General features: G+C 37.0%; 1 protein-coding gene across 11 annotated transcripts in view; it reads right to left on the bottom strand.

The window, feature by feature from the left end:
• SERAC1 (serine active site containing 1) overlaps positions 1-24,817 on the bottom strand; it is a 34,950-nt gene that overhangs the window by 7,458 nt on the left and 2,675 nt on the right. For 3 of the 11 annotated variants that reach the window (XM_065057296.1, XM_065057299.1, XM_065057300.1), the window contains exons 2-17: positions 24,229-24,320; positions 22,978-23,014; positions 22,551-22,687; positions 22,107-22,196; positions 21,044-21,175; positions 18,901-19,019; positions 16,783-16,911; positions 15,290-15,403; positions 13,497-13,659; positions 12,070-12,220; positions 11,133-11,274; positions 10,232-10,332; positions 7,983-8,080; positions 7,316-7,498; positions 6,690-6,833; positions 637-2,672 (exon numbers count right to left, since the gene is read on the bottom strand). In XM_065057296.1, the coding sequence (XP_064913368.1) occupies positions 2,482-2,672; positions 6,690-6,833; positions 7,316-7,498; positions 7,983-8,080; positions 10,232-10,332; positions 11,133-11,274; positions 12,070-12,220; positions 13,497-13,659; positions 15,290-15,403; positions 16,783-16,911; positions 18,901-19,019; positions 21,044-21,175; positions 22,107-22,196; positions 22,551-22,687; positions 22,978-23,014; positions 24,229-24,320 (2,023 nt within the window). In that variant the 3' untranslated portion in view covers positions 637-2,481. Of the gene's footprint in view, positions 1-636; positions 2,673-2,843; positions 5,053-6,689; positions 6,834-7,315; positions 7,499-7,982; positions 8,081-10,231; positions 10,333-11,132; positions 11,275-12,069; positions 12,221-13,496; positions 13,660-15,289; positions 15,404-16,782; positions 16,912-18,900; positions 19,020-21,043; positions 21,176-22,106; positions 22,197-22,550; positions 22,688-22,977; positions 23,015-24,228; positions 24,321-24,817 lie in introns of those variants that run through there. The other 8 variants (XM_065057297.1, XM_005507672.3, XM_021294729.2 and 5 more) reach the window with 4 other exon arrangements.

Raw genomic sequence — 24,817 nt, 5'->3', positions numbered from 1 at the left:
GCAGTTACCATGCACAGAGTAAGACTAAATGGGAAGCAACTGCAATTACCTGTTCTGTGCAGCTCCTTGCAAACAAAAATTTTAAAAGATTATCATGTTCAATGGTTCAGAACGTGACAGCCCAGACTCCCCAAGCTGGCCGCTGCAGAAACTCCAGGCAAGTACTCCTGCTTGCCCACTCTGTGTCCCCTTATCCTTACCCAGTGTCCCACCAGAGCCTATAGGACAAGCGTTCAGGTGAGTCTGTGAGTCACTTCCCCCAGCAGGCTGGCTCATGAAGCACTGCTGCTCAGCTCAAAGGAGGCTTGATCTTCAGAGTGATGCCATCTCTTGTTTATTAGCAAACCCCAGCAGTCAGGCTTCTCAGAAGCCTGAGATTTTGGTGAGGATAATCCATGGTGCTAAATGTGTCTGTTATCTTCTTTAGCTGCACAGGCTTTTGCCTCCCTAGAGATGCCATTTGTTCAAAGCAGGCAGTTAAAAATAATAAACAGATTGCAACTTGTCAAGGTAACTTAAAAGAAGCATAAAGATATTTTATTATTAAAGTAAGGAGAGCATTTTTAAGCAGTTGGTGAAGCTCAAAAAACCCTGTCTTTAGCTGGCTTTTGCAGAAAGGTATATTTTTCTAAAGTTCTTTTTTTTTTTTTGTTCCATAGGAAAATTAATTGGCTTATTCTCAGCTTCTTGGAACCCAGCCATGTTCTTACTTGTAATGCCTGCCTCTTTCCCTGTCAGTGCCAAATTTTGAACACAAGACATCGTGTAAGAAAGGATGCTGCCTTTGAGCACCTGCTATCCTACTCTGCTCCCTCATTTGCCAGGCACTTTAAAAAAAATCCCTGAAACCTTCAAAGGCCAAACCAATAAAAGCCAATCCTAAGCTTCTTACGTGCTTGTCAGTTTAACAGGGTAGCAGACTGGTGAATAATGCTGAAGCAAGGTAGCAAGATACTTGTTTTTCTACAAGATGACACACAGCCTCAGCCTCTTCATCCTTCTCTTAAAAAAAATTAAGTATTTATGGGCACATTTCAGTATAAAACATTAAGAGCAGTAAAAAAAAAAAGTATGTTATATGACCATATCCAACATTTTCTGCAAAGATAATTAACAGCTCTAGGACAGCTAATTTACATGTTAATGAAAGTGTTAGCAGGAAAGCCAATTAAAGTAGATTTATATAAGTCAAATAAAATCTGCTTTATTACTCTCCTTGAATACGAGAAGTATGTAGCCTGTAGCATTATAACTTATGTCTATGTATGTGGCAAGCTGCCCACTGAAGTCTGAATCTGCAGCTAGCTGGTTTATACCATCACCAACAGCACACATTGTTCAATCGCTGCAAAGGAAAGGAACAGACAGTCCAGCTGAAAAGGTTACAGCAAAGAACAAGCCATCTCCTGTCTCCATATATTATCTTCCTCACTGGTGCCCAACACCCCAGCCAAGGGTTTTTTCAGAGGCAGGTGCTTGTGGCCTGGGTTCTAGTTCTAACGCTCAGGAGAATCACAGCAGGGCCAGACTTACTCTGCGTTTGGGAAACCACTACAGAAAACCCAGACTGCGGGAGGTGGCGGTTCTGTCCTCATTCAGGATTACACCCCACCACAATGCGAAAAGAAGCCAAGTGACCTGACCGATCATCAGCTGCCGTCCACAACTAGGGAACACACAGCACAGCTCTGTCTTCAGCTCTGATGCCCATTCTCACTGGGACATTATCAATGGAAACCAATGTTCACAGTGACATATAGCAGGTGGCAGGGAGTGGCTATCCCATGGCATTTTTCATGTTGTCCAACCAGCACTTGGAAGTCTTAAAATTGCTGACACTGGCTGTGAAACCAGGTATGGATGATTTACCAGATGCAAGTATATAAGCATATAAGTCTATGTGCTTATTTAATGCAAGAGACTTTGGCAAGAGACTGAACACCATGTGAGCTTGCCCAGGACCCTGTAGTTTAAGTTGCTACAGGTGTACTGGTCCTTCAGCTGCATTTGTGTTTGGGGTAGGGAAGTGGTTCTTCTTGGTATAGCAGCTGATTTAGCTTTTTTAGGTGGGTGATCACTGAAACAAACAAAAAGAAAGAGAACCAAAACCAAAATATTGTTTCCAATTTCCACTCTGACAAAACATAATTTTTGCTTTTTCCTTTTTGTCCAGAACCAACATTTTCACCAGATGGACAATTTATCCTTTCTAGCTGGCTGCTCTGCCTGGCACCACGGAGCACAAATCACAGTGAAAACCAGTCTGCACTACTGTAATCACAGCAAATAAAAACTTGATGACTGTTGCTACTAGAAATACAAATACACTTAAACAAGAGCACTGGACAACAGGCGTACAAGGACTGAGAGATTCCTATCAGCCCACCCTTCCTGTCTTACTATCTTAGTTTTGGATGCCACAATGCAGACAGAATACCATTTTCTGAGACAATTCACACATACCTGCAGCTGAGTTCCCAGCTAGATGGGATTAGGGGCATAGTTGGAGACCTCAGAATTTACATAAAGGCACTGTTTGGAATTAATGTGACTCCAGGGTGGCACAAAAGCACACATTTCTAACGGGAAGCAGACACGAATGCCCTTGAAACCAGACTCTCTGGCCCTTGAAACAACCTCTGGACATGGTTTAGGAGGAACTTTTGCAAAACCTAAAAGCAAAATTGAAAAACTGTTCAGTTTGGCGAAACAGATGACTGGCTGTGCCCCCCAGTACTACGCCTCCTACAGAAGATGAAGGGTAAACATTACATTCTTCCAGCATGACACAATCACCACAAAATAATGCAGGTCTTTAACAAAAGTGAACATAATTCAGAGCATTCATTTGGCAGATCGATCACCTTTAATACATTTTGTGGCATATCTAGTACATTTTAAAAAACGCATTTCATTACTATATTCCAAAAAAACCCTAAACCCAACAACTCCCTCCAAATATTAGTTTTCAAGTTACACATACAGTAACAAAAAGGAGAAAGTTGCCTTAAGAGTTCCAGTTACAGTAAGAAAACATAGATGCGTTTACTGAGGTCAGTGCATACTGTCATTGATCTGAATCCCTGTAAGCCAAAGTCTATTAAAATCAATAAAAAAATTGTTACACTAAACACAGCTTCAGTTATTAGAAGTTTTGTCTATTCACAATGAATCCCACATACCCTCTACTTTGTGAATACAAAGTGTTCTGATATATTTACACTCTGAAGTTTAAACCACAGTGTAAAAAGCATAAACCTCTTTAGAAGTTACGACAGTTCCCTTAAATTTTCTACCTGAAATACTGCCACTCAGTGTTCTTACCTACATCTTGGTTAGGGGGAAAATTGCTCTTTTTGCTAGTGTAGTGCTGTACATTCTCTGTACTACTCTTGTGAATTTTACTTCGCGGCTCCAGCAGGTCAAGGCTCAAACTCCAGAAATACATTTTCAGTTGTGTCCTCCTGGGCTGGAGTGCTCTCAGACGGGACAGCTGAGGTGGCCTCAGGACATGGCAGGACTGCAATGGCCACTGGTGCCTGCACCAGCCCCATGCAGAGCTGCAAGGCACATGCTACCTCCTTGGCAGCTCTCATAGCCATAATTTCAAGGCCAGAAATATTAGATCCATCTCACATAAGCAATGCTAAAAGACATCTTAAGCCTGTCATCAATACAGGCTTTATTTAACAACTGGTCAGCTAGGGCTGTATAGCCTAATCATAGCCCATGACTGTTCTCAGAAATGGTTGGGGGCAGAAAGAAAGGAAGAAAAGAAAGAGACCACAATTAGACTAGGCTGCTTGTAACTACATTGCAAACTATGCTAAGACTTTTAAAAAAGTGACTGAGTGCTGCCATTTTTTTTCCCAAAATACTTATTTCTCATCAGTACTGTTAATAAACATAAAAAATAAGACAACACTGCTGTTTTTCTCTGTATGTACACCAATAAATACACCTGGGCCTCAATAAACCAAAACATCTGGGATCTTCTGCATTTCCAGTGGGACCTTATGATCACCTGATTTCTTTCCTGCTTTACTTTTTCTTTACCTGAGCTCCAAACTCTAAGCATCAGCATTCCTGTCAGGGCCTACATTTGTCTTACTCCACCTGAGCATTTTCAATGCTCTTCTTCATATCAGCTGTAGATCGGCCACAGTTTCTAAATGAGTAACACATCTGTGGAAGACAACCTACCAACCTCTTTCTCATGCAGAACACAGATGCTGTATTTGCTGGTAAATGTGGGTGCTCTATTAAAAAGGCAAATCACAAACCCCTGTAACTGGGCCACTAGAGCACAATGCCACCTTCATTCACCTGGACAAATTTCCTCAGGCTCCAGTGAGAATACTTAACATGGGCAGTAAGCCAAAGCTTTGAAGCAGCTACATGTTCCTTCTCCCTTTTGACACAACAAATAACTACCTCAGTTAATTGTTTCTGATCCCCAGTAGTCCCAGATGTGTATTTACCTTAATGAGGCCACCTAACTCCAGAGCAAGCTTTTTTTTTTCTTTAAACAAAGATATCCTGGGCATTCTCCATAATCCAGCTGTGTTGCTCCAGAGGGATATCTGTAGATTAAGTGAAACTTCTGTTCCACTGAATCCCCATCCTCTCCCAGCCAAATGGCTTGAAAATTTACACACATTTTGTTGACAGATCATGGTCACTAAGCCAACGCTCATTTTTGCTTTGCCAGGTTTATAGGAATTAATTCTAATATACATTAAAAAAAATAAGTTAGAGAGGTGTTTAAGTTGGAGATGTACTAAAAATTATTTTAGCAGCAGACACTATTGACACAGCATCTTTGTAGTTCTGCAGATCTCCTAACAAATGTTAGGAGAAGAGTTTACTGTGTTACACCAAATGGAGGAAATAGGCAGCCAATGATGGCAAAAACTCAGTCTCCAAGTTCTTGGGCTAAAACATCCTGAATGAACTTCAGTGTACGTTGGTACAGGAAAGCATCCTTCTTCTTTGGCTTACAAATATTTAGATGATTAACATCCACTGGAATAAGGTCTCCGATTCCTAACTCTGGGAGAGGAAAAAGAAAAAAAGAAGAAAAAAGCTACTAAAGTTCTTAAGATCACCAAGGCTGAAAAGCACATCTTGCATTAGCAATTTCTCTCTCAAAAGCAACTTCTCCTGTCTTCAGTTTAACTGTTATGTCTCCATTATTTTTTAATGTGCTAAAAGCACCAGTACACACTGTTGCAGTCAGATAGCTATGCATTGCTACAAACCCCATACCAGTAAACCATTAGGTCAGAGTTCTACTGTTTTTATCGGGAATACACAAATGTATATTTCTCCATACAGACAATTCTGAAGAATCAAAACTTAATTTAGCAGCACCTGACTGACAGCAACGTCCTGACTAAAGTTTAAGTATTGACATGTTTAGGGATAGGGTTAAATCCAGCATATCCAGATTCTAATCACCACTAATTGCCCATATTCCTTATAAAATACTTTGATGTGGAGATAAAAAATGTGACTAGAATGACTCTGAAATATGCCACAAATCACTACACACATTTCTGGGGAAATGAAAAATTTACATTGCCTAGTTGTAGAACACAAGCTGGAGCACACTACCACATTTATTCTTTCCTGACAGCTATCACTACTAGTGCACTTCCCAGATAGGGTGCTGTGACTGTCACATTCCAGTGTCACATTCCATTCACTCAACCTCCTGAGAAATCCTCCATTTTGCTTGGAACTCTTTAACCATGTAAAATTACCACAGAGCAGGTTGAAATTTTGATTTCATGTGCCCAAACATACATGTAAGAAACAGCAAGCGTAACGCTTGTTAGCATGGGTTTTCAACAAAACAAGTGGCTTGCCACTGGACCACCATGTACCCTTTAAGAGTTTCAAGAGACTTCATGTGCTGCACTGTGTCACCTCTAGAAGAGGAGACATACACTACAAAACTGTTAGTGCACAGTGCTTATTTGTGCACTCTGTTATCTAGCCGTCTTTTGTATTTTATTTTGTTAAATTAAAAACAAAACAACTCAAAAAAGAATGTCCAGTTTTTCAGTCCTTGCCAATAAAATTGCATCAGCAACATTTTTGCAAACAAAAAAGCAAGAAAAAGAACTGCCTGGTGTTTCCTTCTACAAAAGGCAAAAAGATGGATGACTCTCCAGGAATCAGACTCTATTGCTTGAGTACCTAAGATATGGAAGATAAAGGACTTTCAACACTGAAAAACAGCTTTGTGACTTTTTCTTTCCATTAGCAGTTTGCTAATTTTCTTTCTTATTTTTTTTAAAGGAGTAAATAGCTGGAATTTGTGGCAGCTTCTGAAACACTATTCGGCCTACCTATACACAAGGATAAACAACAGTTACTCATAATTATAAAGGCTAGGACTACAACAACGCAACATTAGACCAGGGTCTACCCTGCTTTTGTCAATAAAAAAGTGTTACTTGCATTTAAAAAAGCAAACCAGACAACTGCTATCCTAAGATACCAATGTAGCTGCCTCTGACCTCAGCAAGGAGAACGAGCCAAAGTTCAAACAAAAAAACCCCACAACATAACAGATGTACTTTTCTACGTCTTTGTACCACTGCATTTATAATCCTTCCTTGTTATCGATGCTTACATGAACATATGCAAAATTAAAGAAATTAAATAGATATTGGACTTACTTGCCGATTCCAGGGGTACAACATGTAGTTTTATCATGCTGCCTATATGTGTTGGTAAGGTTTCTGCAAAACTCAGCACTGAAAATTTCTTATCCTTGGCAAAAGACAGGAAGTCATCATTCAGCTCTTTAAGGGCAGGAGAATCTGAGAAAGAGCAACAGAACTTTTGCAGTGTTATCTTGAACGTAGGACTATAGCACTTTTATGGCAAGACTGCATTCCTAAAGAGATGTTCTGGAAAAAATAACACTCCGGTAAAAGGAGTAGCATTTTGTTTGTAATCCCTTTTCCCAGCTATCATATACAACAATTACTTTTTTCTGCATAGCATGGAATTTGTCTAGAAGAGTCTGAAGTCCAGCACATCTTGAGTTACTACATTGCTAAATGACCCAAACTACTCTTCCATGAACTTGGTCTGACTCCTTTCCCCCCCCCCCCCACCTCTGCAATCAAACAAAACAGTTACTCAGAATTACTTACAGTAATTCAATACACAACCCAAAACATAAAAAGGGGGTTTGTTGTTTTTATCCAGCTTTTTCTGACAGCAGGATGAAAAAAAAAAACATTGTGAACAGATTAGCATAGATCCCTGCTGCTAAATGGTAGCAAAGTGAGCATACCCTTGCTGAGTTCTTTAACCTCCACAGACGGAAAGATAAGATATCTGGCATTTATAGAATATTCAGCCAACTGGGAACCATGGTGAGGTACGCTATAAAATATGATTCCTCTGGTGTTGTTTACAATTTTATCCATCTCTGGGTTCTTGGAAGCATCCACCAGCATCTTTTTGACTAGAAGACCTGGTAACAGAAACTGAATTAATGCACTGTGAAAATAACGATCATGCTATATTAACCACAAAACAACTACCATATTCTTGCCTCGGTTGATTAGTCCTTAGTTTGTCAAATATGTAAGATTAAGTTGAAAAAAACCCAAACCAGACCTGAGGAGGTACTAAAATGTCAATGAGTGATGCAAATCCAATTTTGGTTTAAGTGTTGCTATTGACATTTCCTATATGCATGATCATGGAGAAAACTTTGCCTCTGGATTCCCATTTACATTAATTTCAACTCATTGATTTTGTGTTTTTAAAATCAAAGCAGTAAAAACAAATGGCAATAAAAATCTTTTCAAAATACACGTGCTACTGAATATAATGCATTAAGAAAGAAGAAATCTATTGTGTATTTTTAGGTCTTTGTAAATTCTTTAGATAGATAGCAGCTTGTCCTGCGATATAACAGCAAATACTTTATCTTGAACAGGCAATGTGCTTACCACCCATGCTGTGTGATACCCACACCAGAGGTCTGTCTCCAATCCCAGCAGCTCTGAGCTTGTCAAGAAGCTCATTGCTCCTGTAAGCAATAGACTTCCTGCAAGGGAAAAACAAACACAAGTGTGACGAAGCATGATAGGTTAAGAGGCAATGTTAAAACAGAAAGAATTTTCAGTGCTGCATGTTTATGGAAGTGACTTAGGTACATTTAAAAAATAATTAATTATTGCTGCTACATTGAAAAATGCCAAAAACTTTTGTGAGGTTGGCTTCAAAAGGACAGCAGGAATTGAACTAAATTCAGTTTCTTGATCTTGCTAGAAATTTTTATTTTAATTTCACTTACAACTCATTTCCTTTAGCTTTAGTTCTCTTTATGGGATTTTAGAGAATTTCATTTACACACTGTAACAAAATCATGTTTTCATTTTATGAAAGAATCATCAATGCATAATTAACTTTATGCCCTGAAACAAGAATATACCTAATGTGTGACGAAAATGTACTTTGCTAAACAATGCCAAATACGTGGAGCAACGTGCAGGAAACTAATAACTAAGTGCATGATCAGCCAATACATTCGAAAACCACAGATAATGTCTGTTATACTTTCCAGACAATAACCTCCAAATGCATTGTGCTGAAATAGTATAAAAGCATAATCATCTCCACTTCATTAGTGAAAACAAACTCAATGGCAGTTCCCAACCCAAGCTTGACAGTGCAACATTGTTACTTTCTGCAGCATACCAAGAATCAAACACGCAAGACTCCTGGATAATGGAAACCGCAGGATATTGAGGCAACCACTGCGCAAAGTCTAACACACTTCGTCTCTATTGCTCTCCGCATTCTCACTAGAAACTGCTTTTCTAATACATATGAAAAGGATACTGAAATATGTCTTTTCAGCTGAACAACAGTAGCTGAGGGACATAAAAATTCTCTTTTGAAACAGTGAATGAGCCTACACACCTAAACCAATCATGAGGTTGTGATTTTACTGGTACATCTTTGTTCCTGATAGTTAAAATTACATTACATATCTTTCATTTTTTACTAACCATATCAAATTATAAAAATAATCAAATACTATGCCTGAGTGACCATAAATAGCTGGCAATGTAATTTTCCATTTTGTAATACAAAAGACATTAACTTAATATAAATAAATAAATACACTCTGGTTTGTTTTTCAAATTTTCTTCCATTATACTTACTCCAGACAGACACAGGAAAAAATTTCTTCTGTAGAGATAACAATCTACATGGTTTTTTTTCACTATCATTGTTCTGCCTAATTTCAAATAGACGGATTAAGAGCCACATCTTATGTTTTCTCTGCTAACATGCTTTCTTTAATGCAATAATTGCATTGATCCTTTGTATATCCATAGGGAGAAGAGAATGAAGAAGTACCAAGTTCCCAGTCTATTATACATGTGCTGAATTTTTTTCTCCCCTACACAAAACATATTTCAGATTCTTAACCTGTGAGCAGTCACACACATGACTCCATTGAAGTACACAAGGTGAATCTACAGGACTAGTTACATGCTTAAGAATCTGCATGAGTGTTTCACGGACTCAGATTAGGGTCTGGTTCAAAGGTCACTGAATTACATTACTAAACCTAAAATCCATTCAAGCCAAATAATCTCTATGGGCCCAAAGTATTTTTATTTTTTAGAAGGAACATGTTTGGAGGTACCATCTTCCTCTGATTTACTGAGTTCATGATCAGTAAAAACACAGTTCCTCTGACAATACCCTCTCTGACCAGACCAGGTACAGTTGCTGTATTTTATCTATGAAAAACTTATATGAATCTCTTTCCAGGGATTATCACTTCCTGAATGAAATTATATGCTTCATTTTATTGCAAGTAAAAAATCATAGCACAGTGATTTTTTTTTTCTGTGCTTGTAAAGCATTATTGGGTTGTTTCAAGTTTAAGAAACATTCCCCTTAAGATTTAACATTAATACTATATTTACCTCACCTAATAGTGTAATATAGTGTGTCTGCTACGCACAAACAGACTGTATGAATTTAGGAAGTTGCCACAAATTCTTATCCATGAGCCTAAAAAGCTCACGTATACCATGACTGTACCTCTTTCCAAACTCGATTTTCAAATCCAACAGGAATACTTAAATTCACTATTTTACACTAGGTAACCCCAAGGATCAGCTTTAGTGGTCTCTCTCCTCCCTCCCCTCCAAACTGCAGACACCTAATTTGTTACCTGTGAGCCTCAACAGGACATTTTGCTTTCCAGTCACTCCAATGGGTGTCATACTCCACAGATATGATTCTAAGGGCAGGACAATCTGAAGCCAGCCATGTCTAAATTAAAGAAAAATGAAAACAAAATGAACTCATATGAAGTATCTAACAAACTTGTACAAGCAGTTTATCAGTAATGGAACAAAGATGTTACTGCAGGTACAATATCAAGCAAGATTTCTGCTCTTCAGTTAATCCCCAAATAAATCTTACGCCTAGACTATTTGACTTTTATAACATGTTGGCAAACTCTCGTGCATTCCTCAGTCACAAAGTAGGCAAAGGATAGAAATGGATTACTAACTTGTGTATTCTTGGCTCCCTCTCCTGGGTGAAACAAGAATTACTAAGATTACCAACAGGACCGTTAAACAAACAGTTTAAGTTTTACAGAGATACTCTGTTGGTTATAACCATGTGAGTTGCTTGAAACAGTAATTACTTATTTGCCAACAACATTTAAATAGCGGATCTGCAAAGATGAGGTACTTGGACACCTATGTTAGAAAGGGTATTTAATTTAAAATGTAATTTTATGTATCTTTTTCTCAGCAATAACATTCTTTTAAAGAAAGAAAAAAAGTATGAGGAAAGCAGCCATTGCCTCCTCTTTCGCTAGCAGAATGATGCTGAGAGCATTAAATTTAGCAGGGATATCCCTTTGCAAGAACAACCTGGTCAAAATCCCAGCTTGCTAACCAAAGTATACCAGGAACTTGAAAAGTGCTACTTGTATAACAGATTACAAGTATTTTGATTCAAAAAAGACAACTGCCAGACAGTGTAATTCTGGATCTTCTGGACAGCTCTCATTAGTGAGAAAACAGCAGCCACATGTGAAAATGTTATTGTCTTTTTACCTTTGGCCAGCACTGGGTATAGTCCTCTTCTCCTTCTGAAGCCTTTTTATCCAAACGTCGGTCAACGTCTTGCTGTCGCCAGGTTTTAAATGCTGCTCCCAAAAGACCATGAACAAAAAGGATGTCTGCTCTGATGGGCTGACTGATATAGAAAAATAATTTTTAAGAGATGTGTGGTACAAATTCTTTTATTAAATTAAATTTACATAGTACTTTTAGCCTAAGGATGCCAAAATGCTATTTTTATCACTGTACATGATTTCTTATCTTACAGACAACATTTCATGATACTTCAGAGGATATTCAGATGAAGACAGAAAAACAGGGATCCACCCAGCAGAGATATAAAAAGAGGTATGGAAAGTACCCAAATGGTATTTTTCTATAATGAGAAACACCATTCTCTCTAGCTACTGTTAATGCAGTTTGGTAGTTCCAGCTTTATCATCAAACGTTATCTTCACTGTAACCTGACTAACACCAGTGACCCAGAGAACAGTTGCTACTGACACACCATATTGGAGGCTGCTTCAGCTCAGACATACAATCACTATTAAAAGACACTGAAGCTGTGAATTTACTGCATCTTAGGCCCACAGGTGCTGCTGCCAATAGAACAATTCCACAGCACTGTATCCCAAGACAGCCAGTGCAAAGGCTAGATGGTTGCATCACATGCAAAACAGTAATTAATCTCACGGCTTGTGTCTGGATTTTTCCATGCAGTACAATAATCCTCCTTTCATGACTATGGACAGCTCTGAGCACTTCTGTTGTTCTCCTATTTGAGAATCTAAATTCAGCCCTCTCAACCCATCAAAGAACAGGTGACATGAGTACAGCAGCACTGTGATGCCTACTCTTCCAAAGTTTTGTAACTGAACAGTATAACAAGTAACTCAAAGTACAGCATGTACAATATCTCCTTCTGCTTTACCTGCTACGATATTGTGGATGCAAGATATAAACACCATCTGAGTACTTTTCTTGCACTGTGTCTCTGTCTAGATTAGCCAAAGCTCTGGATGCATGAGAAGACTGAATGACATGTGGGGATTTCATTGCTTCAGCAAGTACAGAAACCCAACCTACAGTGAAAAAATAAAGTGGCAGGTTAACTAATTAAAACATCATCCAAACAGAAGAATTCAGAAACATCATCCTTCAAAGTATACTTGTAAAAATAGATGTTAGGTCCACCTTCTTTATTGCAGGAAAGCCAATGCTAGATAAATGGAACCTCCAAAATTCAGAAGTCCAGAGTGGTGAGCAGGCAATGTATTTTGCTACTGTTCAGCTTACACTCTGAAAGAGAACCACTTCTCAGAAGAACAAGAAAGTGTATCAGCAGGTCAGTGCACTTGTTAGAGAGTGAACAGCTTTGTAAGCATTCAGCAACAATGTTTAGTGGCAAGTTCTAGTTTGGTCACACACTGTATGAAAAAAATGCATATTTATTCATTCTGCCTCATGATAATCTAATGTACAAGACTCTTTGGTCTTGCATTATGAGAAACAGCAGATGACTGTTCCCTCTTTGTCTTCTCTATGCCAGTAGAGATTTTATAAATCTCCATCATATTCTCTGTTAGTTGCTTTTTCCAAACTAAGTGTCTTAGTCTTGTTATTTGTCTTCTACCACAGTCATTACACATTTTTAATCACCCTCACGGTCTTTCCCTGTGCCTTTACTACTTCTCCTTTTTGCAACATGGAGAAAAAAAATGAGGCAGACACCAGTGTGCATGTATACATGACCATATTGATATTTTCTATTTTTGTTTTTATTTCTTTCCTAATACAACATTGGGAAATATTTATTTGGTAGAGAATTAGAAGGAATAATTTTATTCTGTTATTTAGAGTGTATTAAAAAAAGAGGCACCAGAGCAAGGCTTAGCAGGAGTTACTAGCTTGACATGAAACAAGGGAGGGCAGGAAGGCATGTTTCACTTTACTTCAAAGGTAAGGACTGCAAGCTGCTCCGTGCCTTTAAGAGACTAAAACATGGTCAATAAAATAATAATCTACAAGGTAGATGATCTGTAAGAGTAGGAAACTCAAAAAAATATTTTTACCAGTAATGTGAACTGAACATGAACCAAGTCCAAATTTTCACCACCCATCAGACTTAAAACACCACTGTAGCACTGACATAAATTGGCTAGACAGGATATAGCAGCTCTTCATCAACACTGTCTAACCTGTCCATATTTTTTGTATAAACACCACTTTCCCAACCCCCCAAATATAAAAATCATACCACTGCCATGGTCCACTACACTTTTCAAAAGCACTGAATCCTCTAAAAATTTTAGAATAGAAAACTGACACTCAGACTGCTTGTACTTGCTTTCCTTTTACCTGCACGTACTATGGATGAATGAAGACGTTCATCCAAAGCCATATTTCCAATAATGCGAATTATGTTCCTTTGTATTTTTGCTGAATCTTTACGTTGCTGGTATATCCTCTGCAGTAGCTGAAGGCCTCCTTTAGCTTCAATTTTATCACAGTGAGAAGAAACCTAGCATTATACAGTAAATACAATGACAATAAGTAAATGTTCTGTCAAAGGTTCTTTGAGATGCTGTTAATTCACAAATTAGGGAATTTTAAAGAGCTGATATGACACAACACCCCTATTCCACTGGAATTCTTATTAATCTAGAATTTATTACGCTGTAGTTGAAGAGGAACATTTTAATATGCTAAATGCATGACTTCTATGGCTTTACAACCTGAAAGATTCTGAGTACCATGACTCTACTGTCCTTCAGATATGAGGGAGATGAGATTGCTCTTTGCTTGCCACGATCAAATTTCAACTAAAGTTCAAGAGTTTGAGCAGGATAATTGTCTGCATTTGTTAAAGTACTATTTCAACCAGAGCTACTTGTCTTCCTGTTCACCACCTAAAATGCAATCATTATAGTCCCTTCTCTTTGAAATATGAAGGCATTTCTACTTTCCAAATAGTACTGCTATCATTATTGATCTTAAAGACAACAACAGATTCTAGTCCAAGAAGATAAATTATGCACTAATTAGCTGCAGTCTCAACTATCAAGAGCAGTCAAATGCTTGTAACTTGGACATATTGTCTACAGTGCTTAAAAATGTGTGGTAGTCATGGAACTGCATATGTCCCCAAGTCTGTGGCGCTCAACAAAAACAGATACACATTCAGAATAAGAACAGTCACAACTTGTTTAAACTGAAAATCTAGAATACAACAAATTCTAAATCAAGTCAGGATTTCTACATGTATGGAAGATGTGAAAAGAACACTAGCAAACTGTACTTTATCCTAATAACAATTTAGTATTCTCAGTGTTCTAGGTTTCTGAGCAATTAAATGCACACTGAAGAGTGCAGCAATTGGAATCAAGAAGAATCATTGTTACACAAAATCCTCCACATTCTTCATCTGTGTCTACAAAGAACATACCGGTCCTGGGAAGATGCACTGTATTAACAGTGTGCTGTGCAATATTCCACAGGGATAGTTGAAGGAGGGACCTTTGCAAAAGGCCAAGATTTGCATTTCATTCTGATTAGTGCGATTTCACAAGGCTACATTGCATTCTGGAAACCTGGCACTGGGGTTAGATTAAGCATCATACGAAGAGACCGCTTGTATGCTTTCTGAACTGATGTACACCAACTCGCACAAAGTCACACAGGTTTTGTACTGAGAATTTCACACCATCATTGTCTTGCTTACTGCGAAGCTGCAGAATGGAAACACTGTTTCTTCAGTGTATGTATGTCCAATGACTCTGAGTGCCAGTGGGAAGTGGGCCTACACAGAAAAGACTTGCTGAAGCCACCTGGACCTCAAGCATTTCTCTCATGCTTTTTTGTGCCAGAGCTTCCATTTTTACTTCTTGAAAGACACATGCAGATATATTAGAGGGGAACTCATACAGGATAATTAGAAACAATAACAGGACTTAGATATATACTTCCCATGAGAAAAAATGAGTTTGTAATGCCGCTTTCCAATTCACACCAGTCTCTGTCTGAAGATTCTTACATAAGGGGTGAGGGACAGGAGACAATGAAATGGCAACTCCTTCCCAATATATGAGAAAGCATTAGGAAGGCATGTTTATAAAAGTAGCTTTTCAGTTACAGTTTAAAGGACAAATTACCTTAGAATGTTGTACTAAAGCTTGCAAGCAAAAGAGTTCCACTGTCTCTGAAGGGATTTTACTCAGTGTTTCACAATATGGAAGTCCACTTCCTCCAAAACACCATAAGCCGCCCTGAAATGAGAATCAATAAAAGCTAAAACACATTTCAAATGGCTACATAAGATAAGCATTTCTAAACTAAAACACTAAGTGTGCAATGATCTATGGAAATTGCTATAAAGAGTGCACAGCATGCAGGCATTTTTCAAAATGTACAAATTACACAAAACCAATCCATAAAAAAAATCTACTATTTTAAACTGAAAATATTGAACAGATTTTCAGTCAGTAGCCTCCACAGTCTATTAACTTCAAAACATGCAATAAAGGGAGAAAATGTAGGATTTTTGTTTTGTTAATGAATGTCTTCTTTCAACATTTGCTTAAGAAAAAAAAAAAAAAAAAAAAAATCAAGAATCAGACTGCATCTACACTTCCATAGTTGCAAAAATGAGGAGGAAAAAAAGGTCTTCAACACTCAGCATAGTCCCCAAAGACCAGACTGTCACAATCATGCAGTAGGAAGATCAGCATAACCTCAATAAAGAGAAGTTTTCTAGAACAGTGCAATTATCAAAATGCCTCCAAGTGTGGTGTTTTACCAAAGCTCCTTCAGTATAGCAAGAGCTCTGGCTTTGGAAACAATAAAGGAGTCATAGTGTGAAAATATTACACGTAATTGTATCATAGAAAATAAAGAGTTATTGCACTATGAAATCTCTAAATAAAGCCTGACAGGTATCATTGTTATATTACAGTAATTTTTTATTATTGCATCTTACAAAAACTAATAATCACAAATTTAAAAACCAATTAAAAAAATTAAAAACCAATAACAGCATTTTAAATGATGTTCGTAAAGCCACTTAGGAAGTCGCTGGACAGACAGAACTGAAGAATTCCTAAGTTCCAAGTCCAAACAGACTATTCCAATTCTGGTTTTCACAACATTGATCTGTTACAGGGAGGCATTTCCCTGTGATGTAAGAGAGTTAACTAGTTAAGGTTTGCTTACAATTTATCAGTTTGCTAGCAAGACTTAACCGAGATTTAATCATCTCAGCAGTACAAGAAAACTCAACAGTAAGATGAAATATGAAAAACAATTTCATGAGCACTGCAAGGGGAAGGAAATGTTCTGGACAAAATGCTGAAATATCCACTTTACGGGAATACTTCCAGGGAGAAAATTATTCCTAATATACAATCTAAGCCTTTCCTGGCACAACTTGAGGCCGTTTCCTCTTCTTCTGTCGCTTGTTACTTGGGAGAAGAGACCAACACCCACAAGAGATTTTCCTTACGTTGCATGTATGGCAATACAGAAATTTTACTTATGTGGTATGGTCACGAAGTCTGTGCATTTTTCTTCCTCTTATAATGCTCAAAAATATGGAAATATATATGGAACAAAGAACCCAAATTGTTCTGTTCTGCAGGTGGGAACTTACTCGTTGTGCAGCGAGAATCTGACTACTTTCGCGTAAAGCAAGAGATGTGAAGTACTGAACACATGGATCAAGATCAGTCTGAGGTAAAGACACTAATAACGAGCGAAGTTCATCTCCTATGATATAATCCTGTGAGAAATAAGCACATTTCAAAGCATGAAGCAAAACACAGAGAAAAGAAAGATCTGAAATAATTGAATTAGCCATATTAATAAGGCCATAGAATATGAACCCTGGACTTGAGTGCTCTTCAACTTTAATAGTTACACCTGTAAAGACTTTGGAGGTTGAAAATTCTAAAATCATAAACTAAGTGATGAAACACAGGCTTTACACTTCATACTTTGGTGGCCTTATTCTAATAGGTCCAGAAGGGCAAAAGAAAAACAGTTCCTCTTGGCACAGGAACCTTAGAAATTCACCCCTAGCTGCACAGTAATTTTGGTGCTACTTCATTAAAATGAAGGTATAAAGTACTAGAAAAACACAGACAACACTTCTTTTAATAATTTATCTTAAAAATATTAATACAGGTGTTCATTTAATAATCCAGAGGAGGTGACAGAAAAATAGATTCAAAGTAATTTTATTTGCCCACAATCACTGAACTTGCAGTTATTCCAATCCTTGCTAAAATCAGAGATGAAGACATATCTGATGTGCAAAGCAACACTTGCTGCCACAATGATTTGTTTCCGCTTCCTAATCAGCAGCTTGGGAACTCGCAGCTTCTATCACCCCACAATCATACTGCTGTAAAAACAAAGTATACACACAAACATATACTAGTATACTTTAGCACTTCAGGACTGACAGGTACAGATCTACCATCACGTAATGTTACAAATAAAAGAAACCAAAAAGTGAGAATACTGCTACCAATCAAAGCTGCTTTCCAGTGTTTTGTTGGTTAAGACGTACAGGTATTCTCTAAAAGGGACTTTTGCCAGCATTCACTCTATTAGCATTACAAAAGATGCCTTATATTATGCTTTATGTGCCAATTCTATTTATTGAAGAAGCTGATATGATGACATTGGCTCAAACCATCTTATATACACATACACACACACACTTACTAATTAACGTGAAAACAAAACAAGCTCAAATCTATCCCATATGGATTTGTTGGTACCCAAAAGGTGCCGAGAAAGAGGTGGGCCTACAACAGGCCTGAGTATAAAGAAAACAAAGCTGGTAGATCTTACTCTAAGTACAGAGGATGGGGAAGAACCACATCTGCACCTCACAATCTCTGAAGGCATTTGGGAATTTAAGACAGATTACTTAAATCTGTTGCAGACATTACATACTTGCTTAACTGATTAATTCTCAGTTACTGTATCAAGGTGCAATGCATTTCAGCAGCTAAAATCATACTTTCTGAATATTCTGTTGGAGTTCTAGTCAATTGTGATAACTGAAGTTGGACAAAACTTAGTTAATAGTAATAACAGTAAAGCTCATCTCCAAACACTTGTTATAAATTCACACATAAGTAGATTAAGATGTCAAAAGGAGAAAACAGCAGAATTTTTGGTGAAAGACAGTGAGTATGTCTGCATTAGTGATTCAATACATTGGAGTAATTTTTCCAGGGAGTAAATATGCTTTGCATCTGCATTGGGAGTCACATGGTGCACTGAAAATGGTTTCCCTCTCAAGGTTAAAGCTGAGTGCCAGAGCACTGTCCAGGGCACGGCACTAGCAGTGAGGATGCAAAGACCTTCAAGAGCACGCTCTACGCGAAGGATTCTGTCCATATCAACAAGGCAATCTAGGATGGCTTGATATAAGACTACTTCATGTTGCCTGCTGAGTACAGACAAGCAGTGCATGCAGACTGATAACTGGCTCAGCCTTCACTGCTGGCAAATGTATCATGTGGACATACAGTCAGAGGGGAATAATTTATCAAGCCTCCATCCTTACTTCTTTCCATCACGCCATTCACTAATGCAGATATACCACAGAGATATATCACTATATTAAAGTTTTGAATTTTACTTCTCATTAATTACTTTAGAATTCCACTGCAGTATGGTTACCAAAAACAAAAGCACTAGAAACAAACAAGCAAGCAAGAAAACATCTAATACCTACTTTTCATTTACTTACATTCTTTATTCTTGGCAGTGGTGGAGGCAGGAAAAAGCGAAGGTCGATATCTTTGGATCGAGCCAAACCTATAGCAGTCCTCTGATCACAGGTTTGGGCAACTGTACTGTACTGATAACCTGCAGCACAAGAGTTTAAGTGTTAGGGTTAAAACTAACCTTAAATATTTCATTTGGTTTCAAAAGTAGTTTCTGATCTACTTTGTTAATGTAAAACAAAACCACCTCTCTGCAACCTACTTAAATAACCTCCAATTTTGTAATCATAAATTCCAAAAGACAAACACTGCATATGTCAGACCAGTGCTATACTAAACTGAAATATACTTGGGTAATCGTTCATTATAGATCACTTTGATAAAGGTCCTCAGATATAAGTTGAGCACAATAAAAGCAAACGTTCAGTATTGCCACTGTGAAAAGACTACAAGGACTACAAACTTAAGCTTAATCCTCTGGGCTTGAGTTAAAATTTGAAAGGAATATGCATATTTTTTTCTGCATACAGTATTAAAAACCACAGCCTTAAACCCCAATGCTGCCAAGACACAGACACCTAATTTTACGTGATACAAAAGCTATGTTTCAATAAAATTACTGAAGTCTCAAAATCAGGTGACCTCAGAAAAGGCAGGATAGCACCACAGTACAGTTTTAAGTAGTCTTCCCCTACTGAAGATACAAGACAGGCTTTCATTTACCCTACTGAAGGGAAACCAGATTTAAATGGTAAGTACTGTTCCTTTCCAAAACCTGTCTACACTATAGCTGGAGAAACTGAAAATTACATACTGAAATTAAGTGGCAAACTGAAGCAAAAGAAAAAAGCAGATCAGTACTTTTTATATAGAAATTAGTTTCTATCCTTGTTACTGTTATACAATTCTAGAAGAAAACTGACAAGCCAACTAAAAATATACTTTTTACAGTCATAGACTGACCATCTTTTTTTCTTTGATGCAGATCATTTACAGCTGCAAATTGAAGTCACTGAAGTCGTGCTTTGGACAAGAAAATTACAGTGTTTACGATAACAGGTCTGCTGAATAATTTGATCCTAGCTGTGAAAATCTAGCACATATTTTCAGTCTTAATCTGTCTTCAACTTGGTTTGGGAAATAAAGTTTTTAAAAAGCCTATTTCCCTCATAAGATAGTTGGCAAGAATAATTAGTGTTTGCAAAACATAAAAATACTACAGCAGTGAGCACTACACAAAAAAGAAGATAATGAAAAGCAACTAGATTCCTGCGTACTGGCCACATTGTGCACTGAGATCTCCTGCTAACAGATCGTACTCTCCTGCAAACATGAGACGGTTATACTAGACTAGTACACATAGCTTCAATTTTGGTACATCCTAGCTTTCAAACATTTTCAAACACAGATTTTTGATGTAAACTGCTTGGGGTAATTTATTATAATTTTACAGAGGAAATCTAAAACAAAATAAACCCCATGGTGTGGAATTGCACTGGAAGAGTGAAAGGTTCTCATCTGACTGGACTACCAGAATAATGAGAGACAAGATTAGAGTGCCACCTAGTTTATATGGACTAGTGATGGAGGGGGGAAAAGGACACACACAACACACCTCCCCATCCCACACTTTCGGTTTCAAGGACATTCACTGCTAGGTGAACAGGGAGAACTTATTACTACTGAATAATAATAATAACTAGGATGGAAAATGGCTTACAAACAATGCTTGCACATGCAAGCCCTCTACCTCTAGTTTGTCATCACTACCTACTAGCTCCTAACCAATTTTTCTTGACGGGTTTAAACCCACTCCCCTACAAAGCCTTATAAAAATCACTGCCAGAACTAGTGACCTTGTTAGCAGTCCCAACAGAAAAGCTGATGAACTAATGAGCATGAACTGCTCTCCCACACAAGGGCAGTGGCTGCAGCTCCCTGGTGGAGAAACAGAGTCCCACATTGCAGACACACTGTATCAGGGTACTAGGAAAGAAGAATTACTTGAAATTTAAATAAAACCTCCACATTTTAGACCAAATCTCAGAGCTTATTTACACTACTTGCAGCTACTAGCTTGTTTTCATGTTGGTAGCAGACATGCAACAGCTAACTGAGACTTTGTCACATTTCTGGGATGAATTAGACTACATCAGCATACGTTACCATGCCAGTGAGTGTTGTGTGCCAGGTCCTGTACAGCCTGCAGTCGGACCTCTTTGTCTTCTGACTGACATCTCCTTAGGAGCAGCCATAAGGCACATTCATGATCTTCTACATCAAATGTACTGAACTGTTCTTTTACCAGGAAACAAATAAAATCCAGGTTACTATTGGTAAGCATTTTAACAGTCATGTTTCTATTCATTGAGTAAAAAAAAAAAAATAATAAAAAAATCTGTTTAATATTTGAATATTAGTCATTAACAGTAGAGTGTAATGTTTTAATATTAAATTAGTACAACAAACAATGACAGAATGGCATTAGTAAAATGCTGATCCTTGAATTAATGGGATAATTTTGATTAATTTTAGTGGCACCAAGTTGATATGTCATATATATGTTACACATACACACCCTGGCTGGCACTTACCAACCAGAACTGCCAGCTTCCAGCAGGAGCTGGAAATGATTAGCAACTCTTGAGGCTCTGACCTTGAACAATTAACTTCATATCACCACAGTGGATGTACATATTGTTAGAATAATTTAACAGATAGTTAAATGAGAATAGATAGTATGCCTTGGGAGCACAGTTTCTTATATAAATTGAAATTCTTATTTTAAATTACTCTAAAAAGCAGTGGCACACTGTTACAAAAAGACTGTGCTGCTTTCAGTTAATATTGGCAATTCTGATGAAAGCATAATACACTTTTCTAAAATGAAATTTTGAGAGTATCTCGTCCCCCAAACACCTTTTGGGGTGTTTGGTATCAAATATTAACCTGGTATCTTAAGCTTCAAGTCTCTTCTGAAAAAAAGACAAAAAAAAACCCAAAACCCAAATCTCTTCCTAATAATCACTTTCGTTTACTTTAAGAAAAGCAATGGTTTTAATATACAGAAAACATACTAATATTCTATATTACTACAGAAAATTAAAGTAATATTACCACCATTTCAAATACAAAAGAACACGTTAAACTTGTAAGAAGCCTCTAAAAGGCTTATGTTTTACTATTCAAAAATAATAACCCCAGATAAAGCCATGCTTTCAACACCTACCATTAAAAGGTCTCCGGAAAATTTTAGCTTCTGTTTCCAGAATTTTCCTCACTGCTTTATGGATTTCTTTTCTGGCTTGGTATGTGATACCTGTGAGAGTATTTTCAGATTACTAGATGTCTGAAACACAGTTCTATTAAATTATTTTTCACACACATACATATATATATATATATATATATATATATATATATATGAAATATACACACACACACATATATGGACACACATATATAGAATTATCTCATATACAGAGAACTGTATGTATAGAACTATCTTAAAAAAAATATACCAGCTTGAAATAGATTTGGTGAAATTGTGAAGAATACTATTTTTGTAAAAAAACTCAGGGAAAAATATCTTTCCTTATATAAGGGTGACTTCCAGAATAACTCTATGCTCTAAAAATTCTGTTTTTAGAATCCAAACAATTATGTGTCTTACCTTGATATTCACTTGGATTTAGAGAAGTTGTATGTACATACACATAGGATTTAAGTTTTTCTTGATTTATAGCTTGAGTATCAAGTTGCAGTAACTTCTTTAAGGAGAGGACTTCATATGTAATGAATACAAAACCTCTTTAAATAAAAGAGAACCAGATATTAATATTATTTTTTTTTAAAATACATGAACAATCATTTTGGTATAAATGATCCAGATTTTACCAAATACATAATAGTCTGCAGATTATTTTAATTAAGCAGAGAAAAAACTCTAAAATACTTAAAATAAGTACTGTTAGAAAACATGCTTCAAAACTATATTCCACCATGTCTAAAGGTCCCCTAAAACTGTCGCATTTTTTTAGATACATGAATTAAAATTTTAACTGCATATGTGTCATATATGCTTGTCAGTTACAACTTACCCTAGCATAAGCGATCCAGTTACCTTTGCAATTTTTCCTTGAAAAAATGAAAAACTCATGTCAAACAAAATTGTGTGCATCACCTTAATAAAAACATAGTTAGCATTTGATTACCAGACAGTAAGAATTTCAGCCACTAAAAGTAAGCTTTTAATTTTCTTTTCTATTGTTCTCTGGCTTTCAGGAAATCATTATCTAAATTTACAAACAGTGAAAATATTACTTGATTTAGGATTTCCTGCTCTCCTAAGCAGGATGGTAAACATGTATCCTGCCAGTGCTATCTACTTTGAGTACTGTGACCCATCAGTTACATTCATTGCTCAGCTGCAGGAATCAACGGCAAACTTTCTCTGCCTGCATCACTAGCATTCATTTGGAACTCCAGATTGTTTTAAGGAGTTAATGTTTTCTTATATGGCGTGGATATTTCTTCAATGTCTATGAACACTTTCAGGTGTACGTACATTCTTTGAAAAGTTGAGCTGATTATCTGGATGTAAGGATCTCAATACAGAGAAACTCTTATTATTACCAGTAGCAGCAAACCAAATGGAACACATCTCACCTATCATGAGCAATTTATTTTCCTCAGCATGAATTGGGAGATTTGCCCCACAACCAGCACCACCAGGTTCTGACTTTGCAAGACCACAAGAATTTTGCCATGCAGGCAAGAGGCAGCTACATGTTGAAGAAATAGCTGGCAGAGAAGGTTGAAAAGGCAAAAAAAATGCAATGCTTCCTATAGAGCAGAAATGGAAATATCTGACCTTTTAATGCTCAAAAATAAACTTTGGAATTGGAAGAATTGTCATTCTATACAGAAGACACCAAAGAAAGCAGAGACTAAGTGGGGAAGACTGCAGAACTATTATCAGTAAATAAGGAGGAAGAAACAATAGAAAGAAATTTATTCACAGTTTACGGATGTAATTGCCTCATGGCTCTAGAGGTTAAAAAAAAAAAATCAGGTACAAAAGAGAGTTCAAGATAGTTACTGAGACTGCATCTGGGTGGGGTGCTCATGTCATGTTCTAATTCCAGATAATCTGCTGGTGCCATTTTATGTATCACTACGCAAAACAAGGTCAGAAACAGATATCCACTTTAGGCAAATAAAAGCTTTTGATCAGAAAGTATTCAAGGATTTAGATCTTTTGTATCATTTAATTATGCATGGCGTCATACCAACAGGGATTTTTCCTTTTTATTAACACTTCAGATCAATACATATAGAACTGTACTTACTGATATAATTCCATGGTACGTGTTTTTTGGTGGTTGGACCAGAAGTTCCTATTTGTCTATAGCAAAATATACAGTAAGCAGCCACTGACATTCTGTATATTGGGGAAAAAAAAGGAAAAAGAAAAAAAAGTAACTACTAGTCTGAGAATTACAGCAGAAAACCTGTAGTAGCTTTTTTCCCTGTCTTTTTATAGCAAAGGTCATGATTTACAAAAAAGGTCTCAATAAACCATATTTATGTTATTTCACTCCATATAAAATGCTTTAATTAAAAAAGTCTATAAACTCCTCAATTTAATAGCCTGCATTTCAATTACAAGAAAGTTTAAAGCTGTTTTTCATACAGTTATGTGTTACTGTTGATTTTACTGAGTATATGTTTCCAATTAATTTCTCTGCTTCTAAGTCACCCTTCCTGCTTCTTGGTAGCTTTCCCTTAAATACCAGATACAGTCATTTCTCCATCAAGACATCACTCAAAATGACACAGGCTTTAACACAACTCAGTAACCAACTGCTTTTAAAGTTAATAAATTGATTGTGTTAGGAAGTAAAGCTTTTATTTTTACTAATAAGTCTCCAAGAACTA

The sequence above is a fragment of the Columba livia genome, chromosome 3, assembly GCF_036013475.1.
Source record: "Columba livia isolate bColLiv1 breed racing homer chromosome 3, bColLiv1.pat.W.v2, whole genome shotgun sequence".
Taxonomy (NCBI): domain Eukaryota; kingdom Metazoa; phylum Chordata; class Aves; order Columbiformes; family Columbidae; genus Columba; species Columba livia.
The sequence above is the reverse complement of the archived record's forward strand: the minus strand, read 5'-3'. Positions and strand labels throughout refer to the sequence as shown.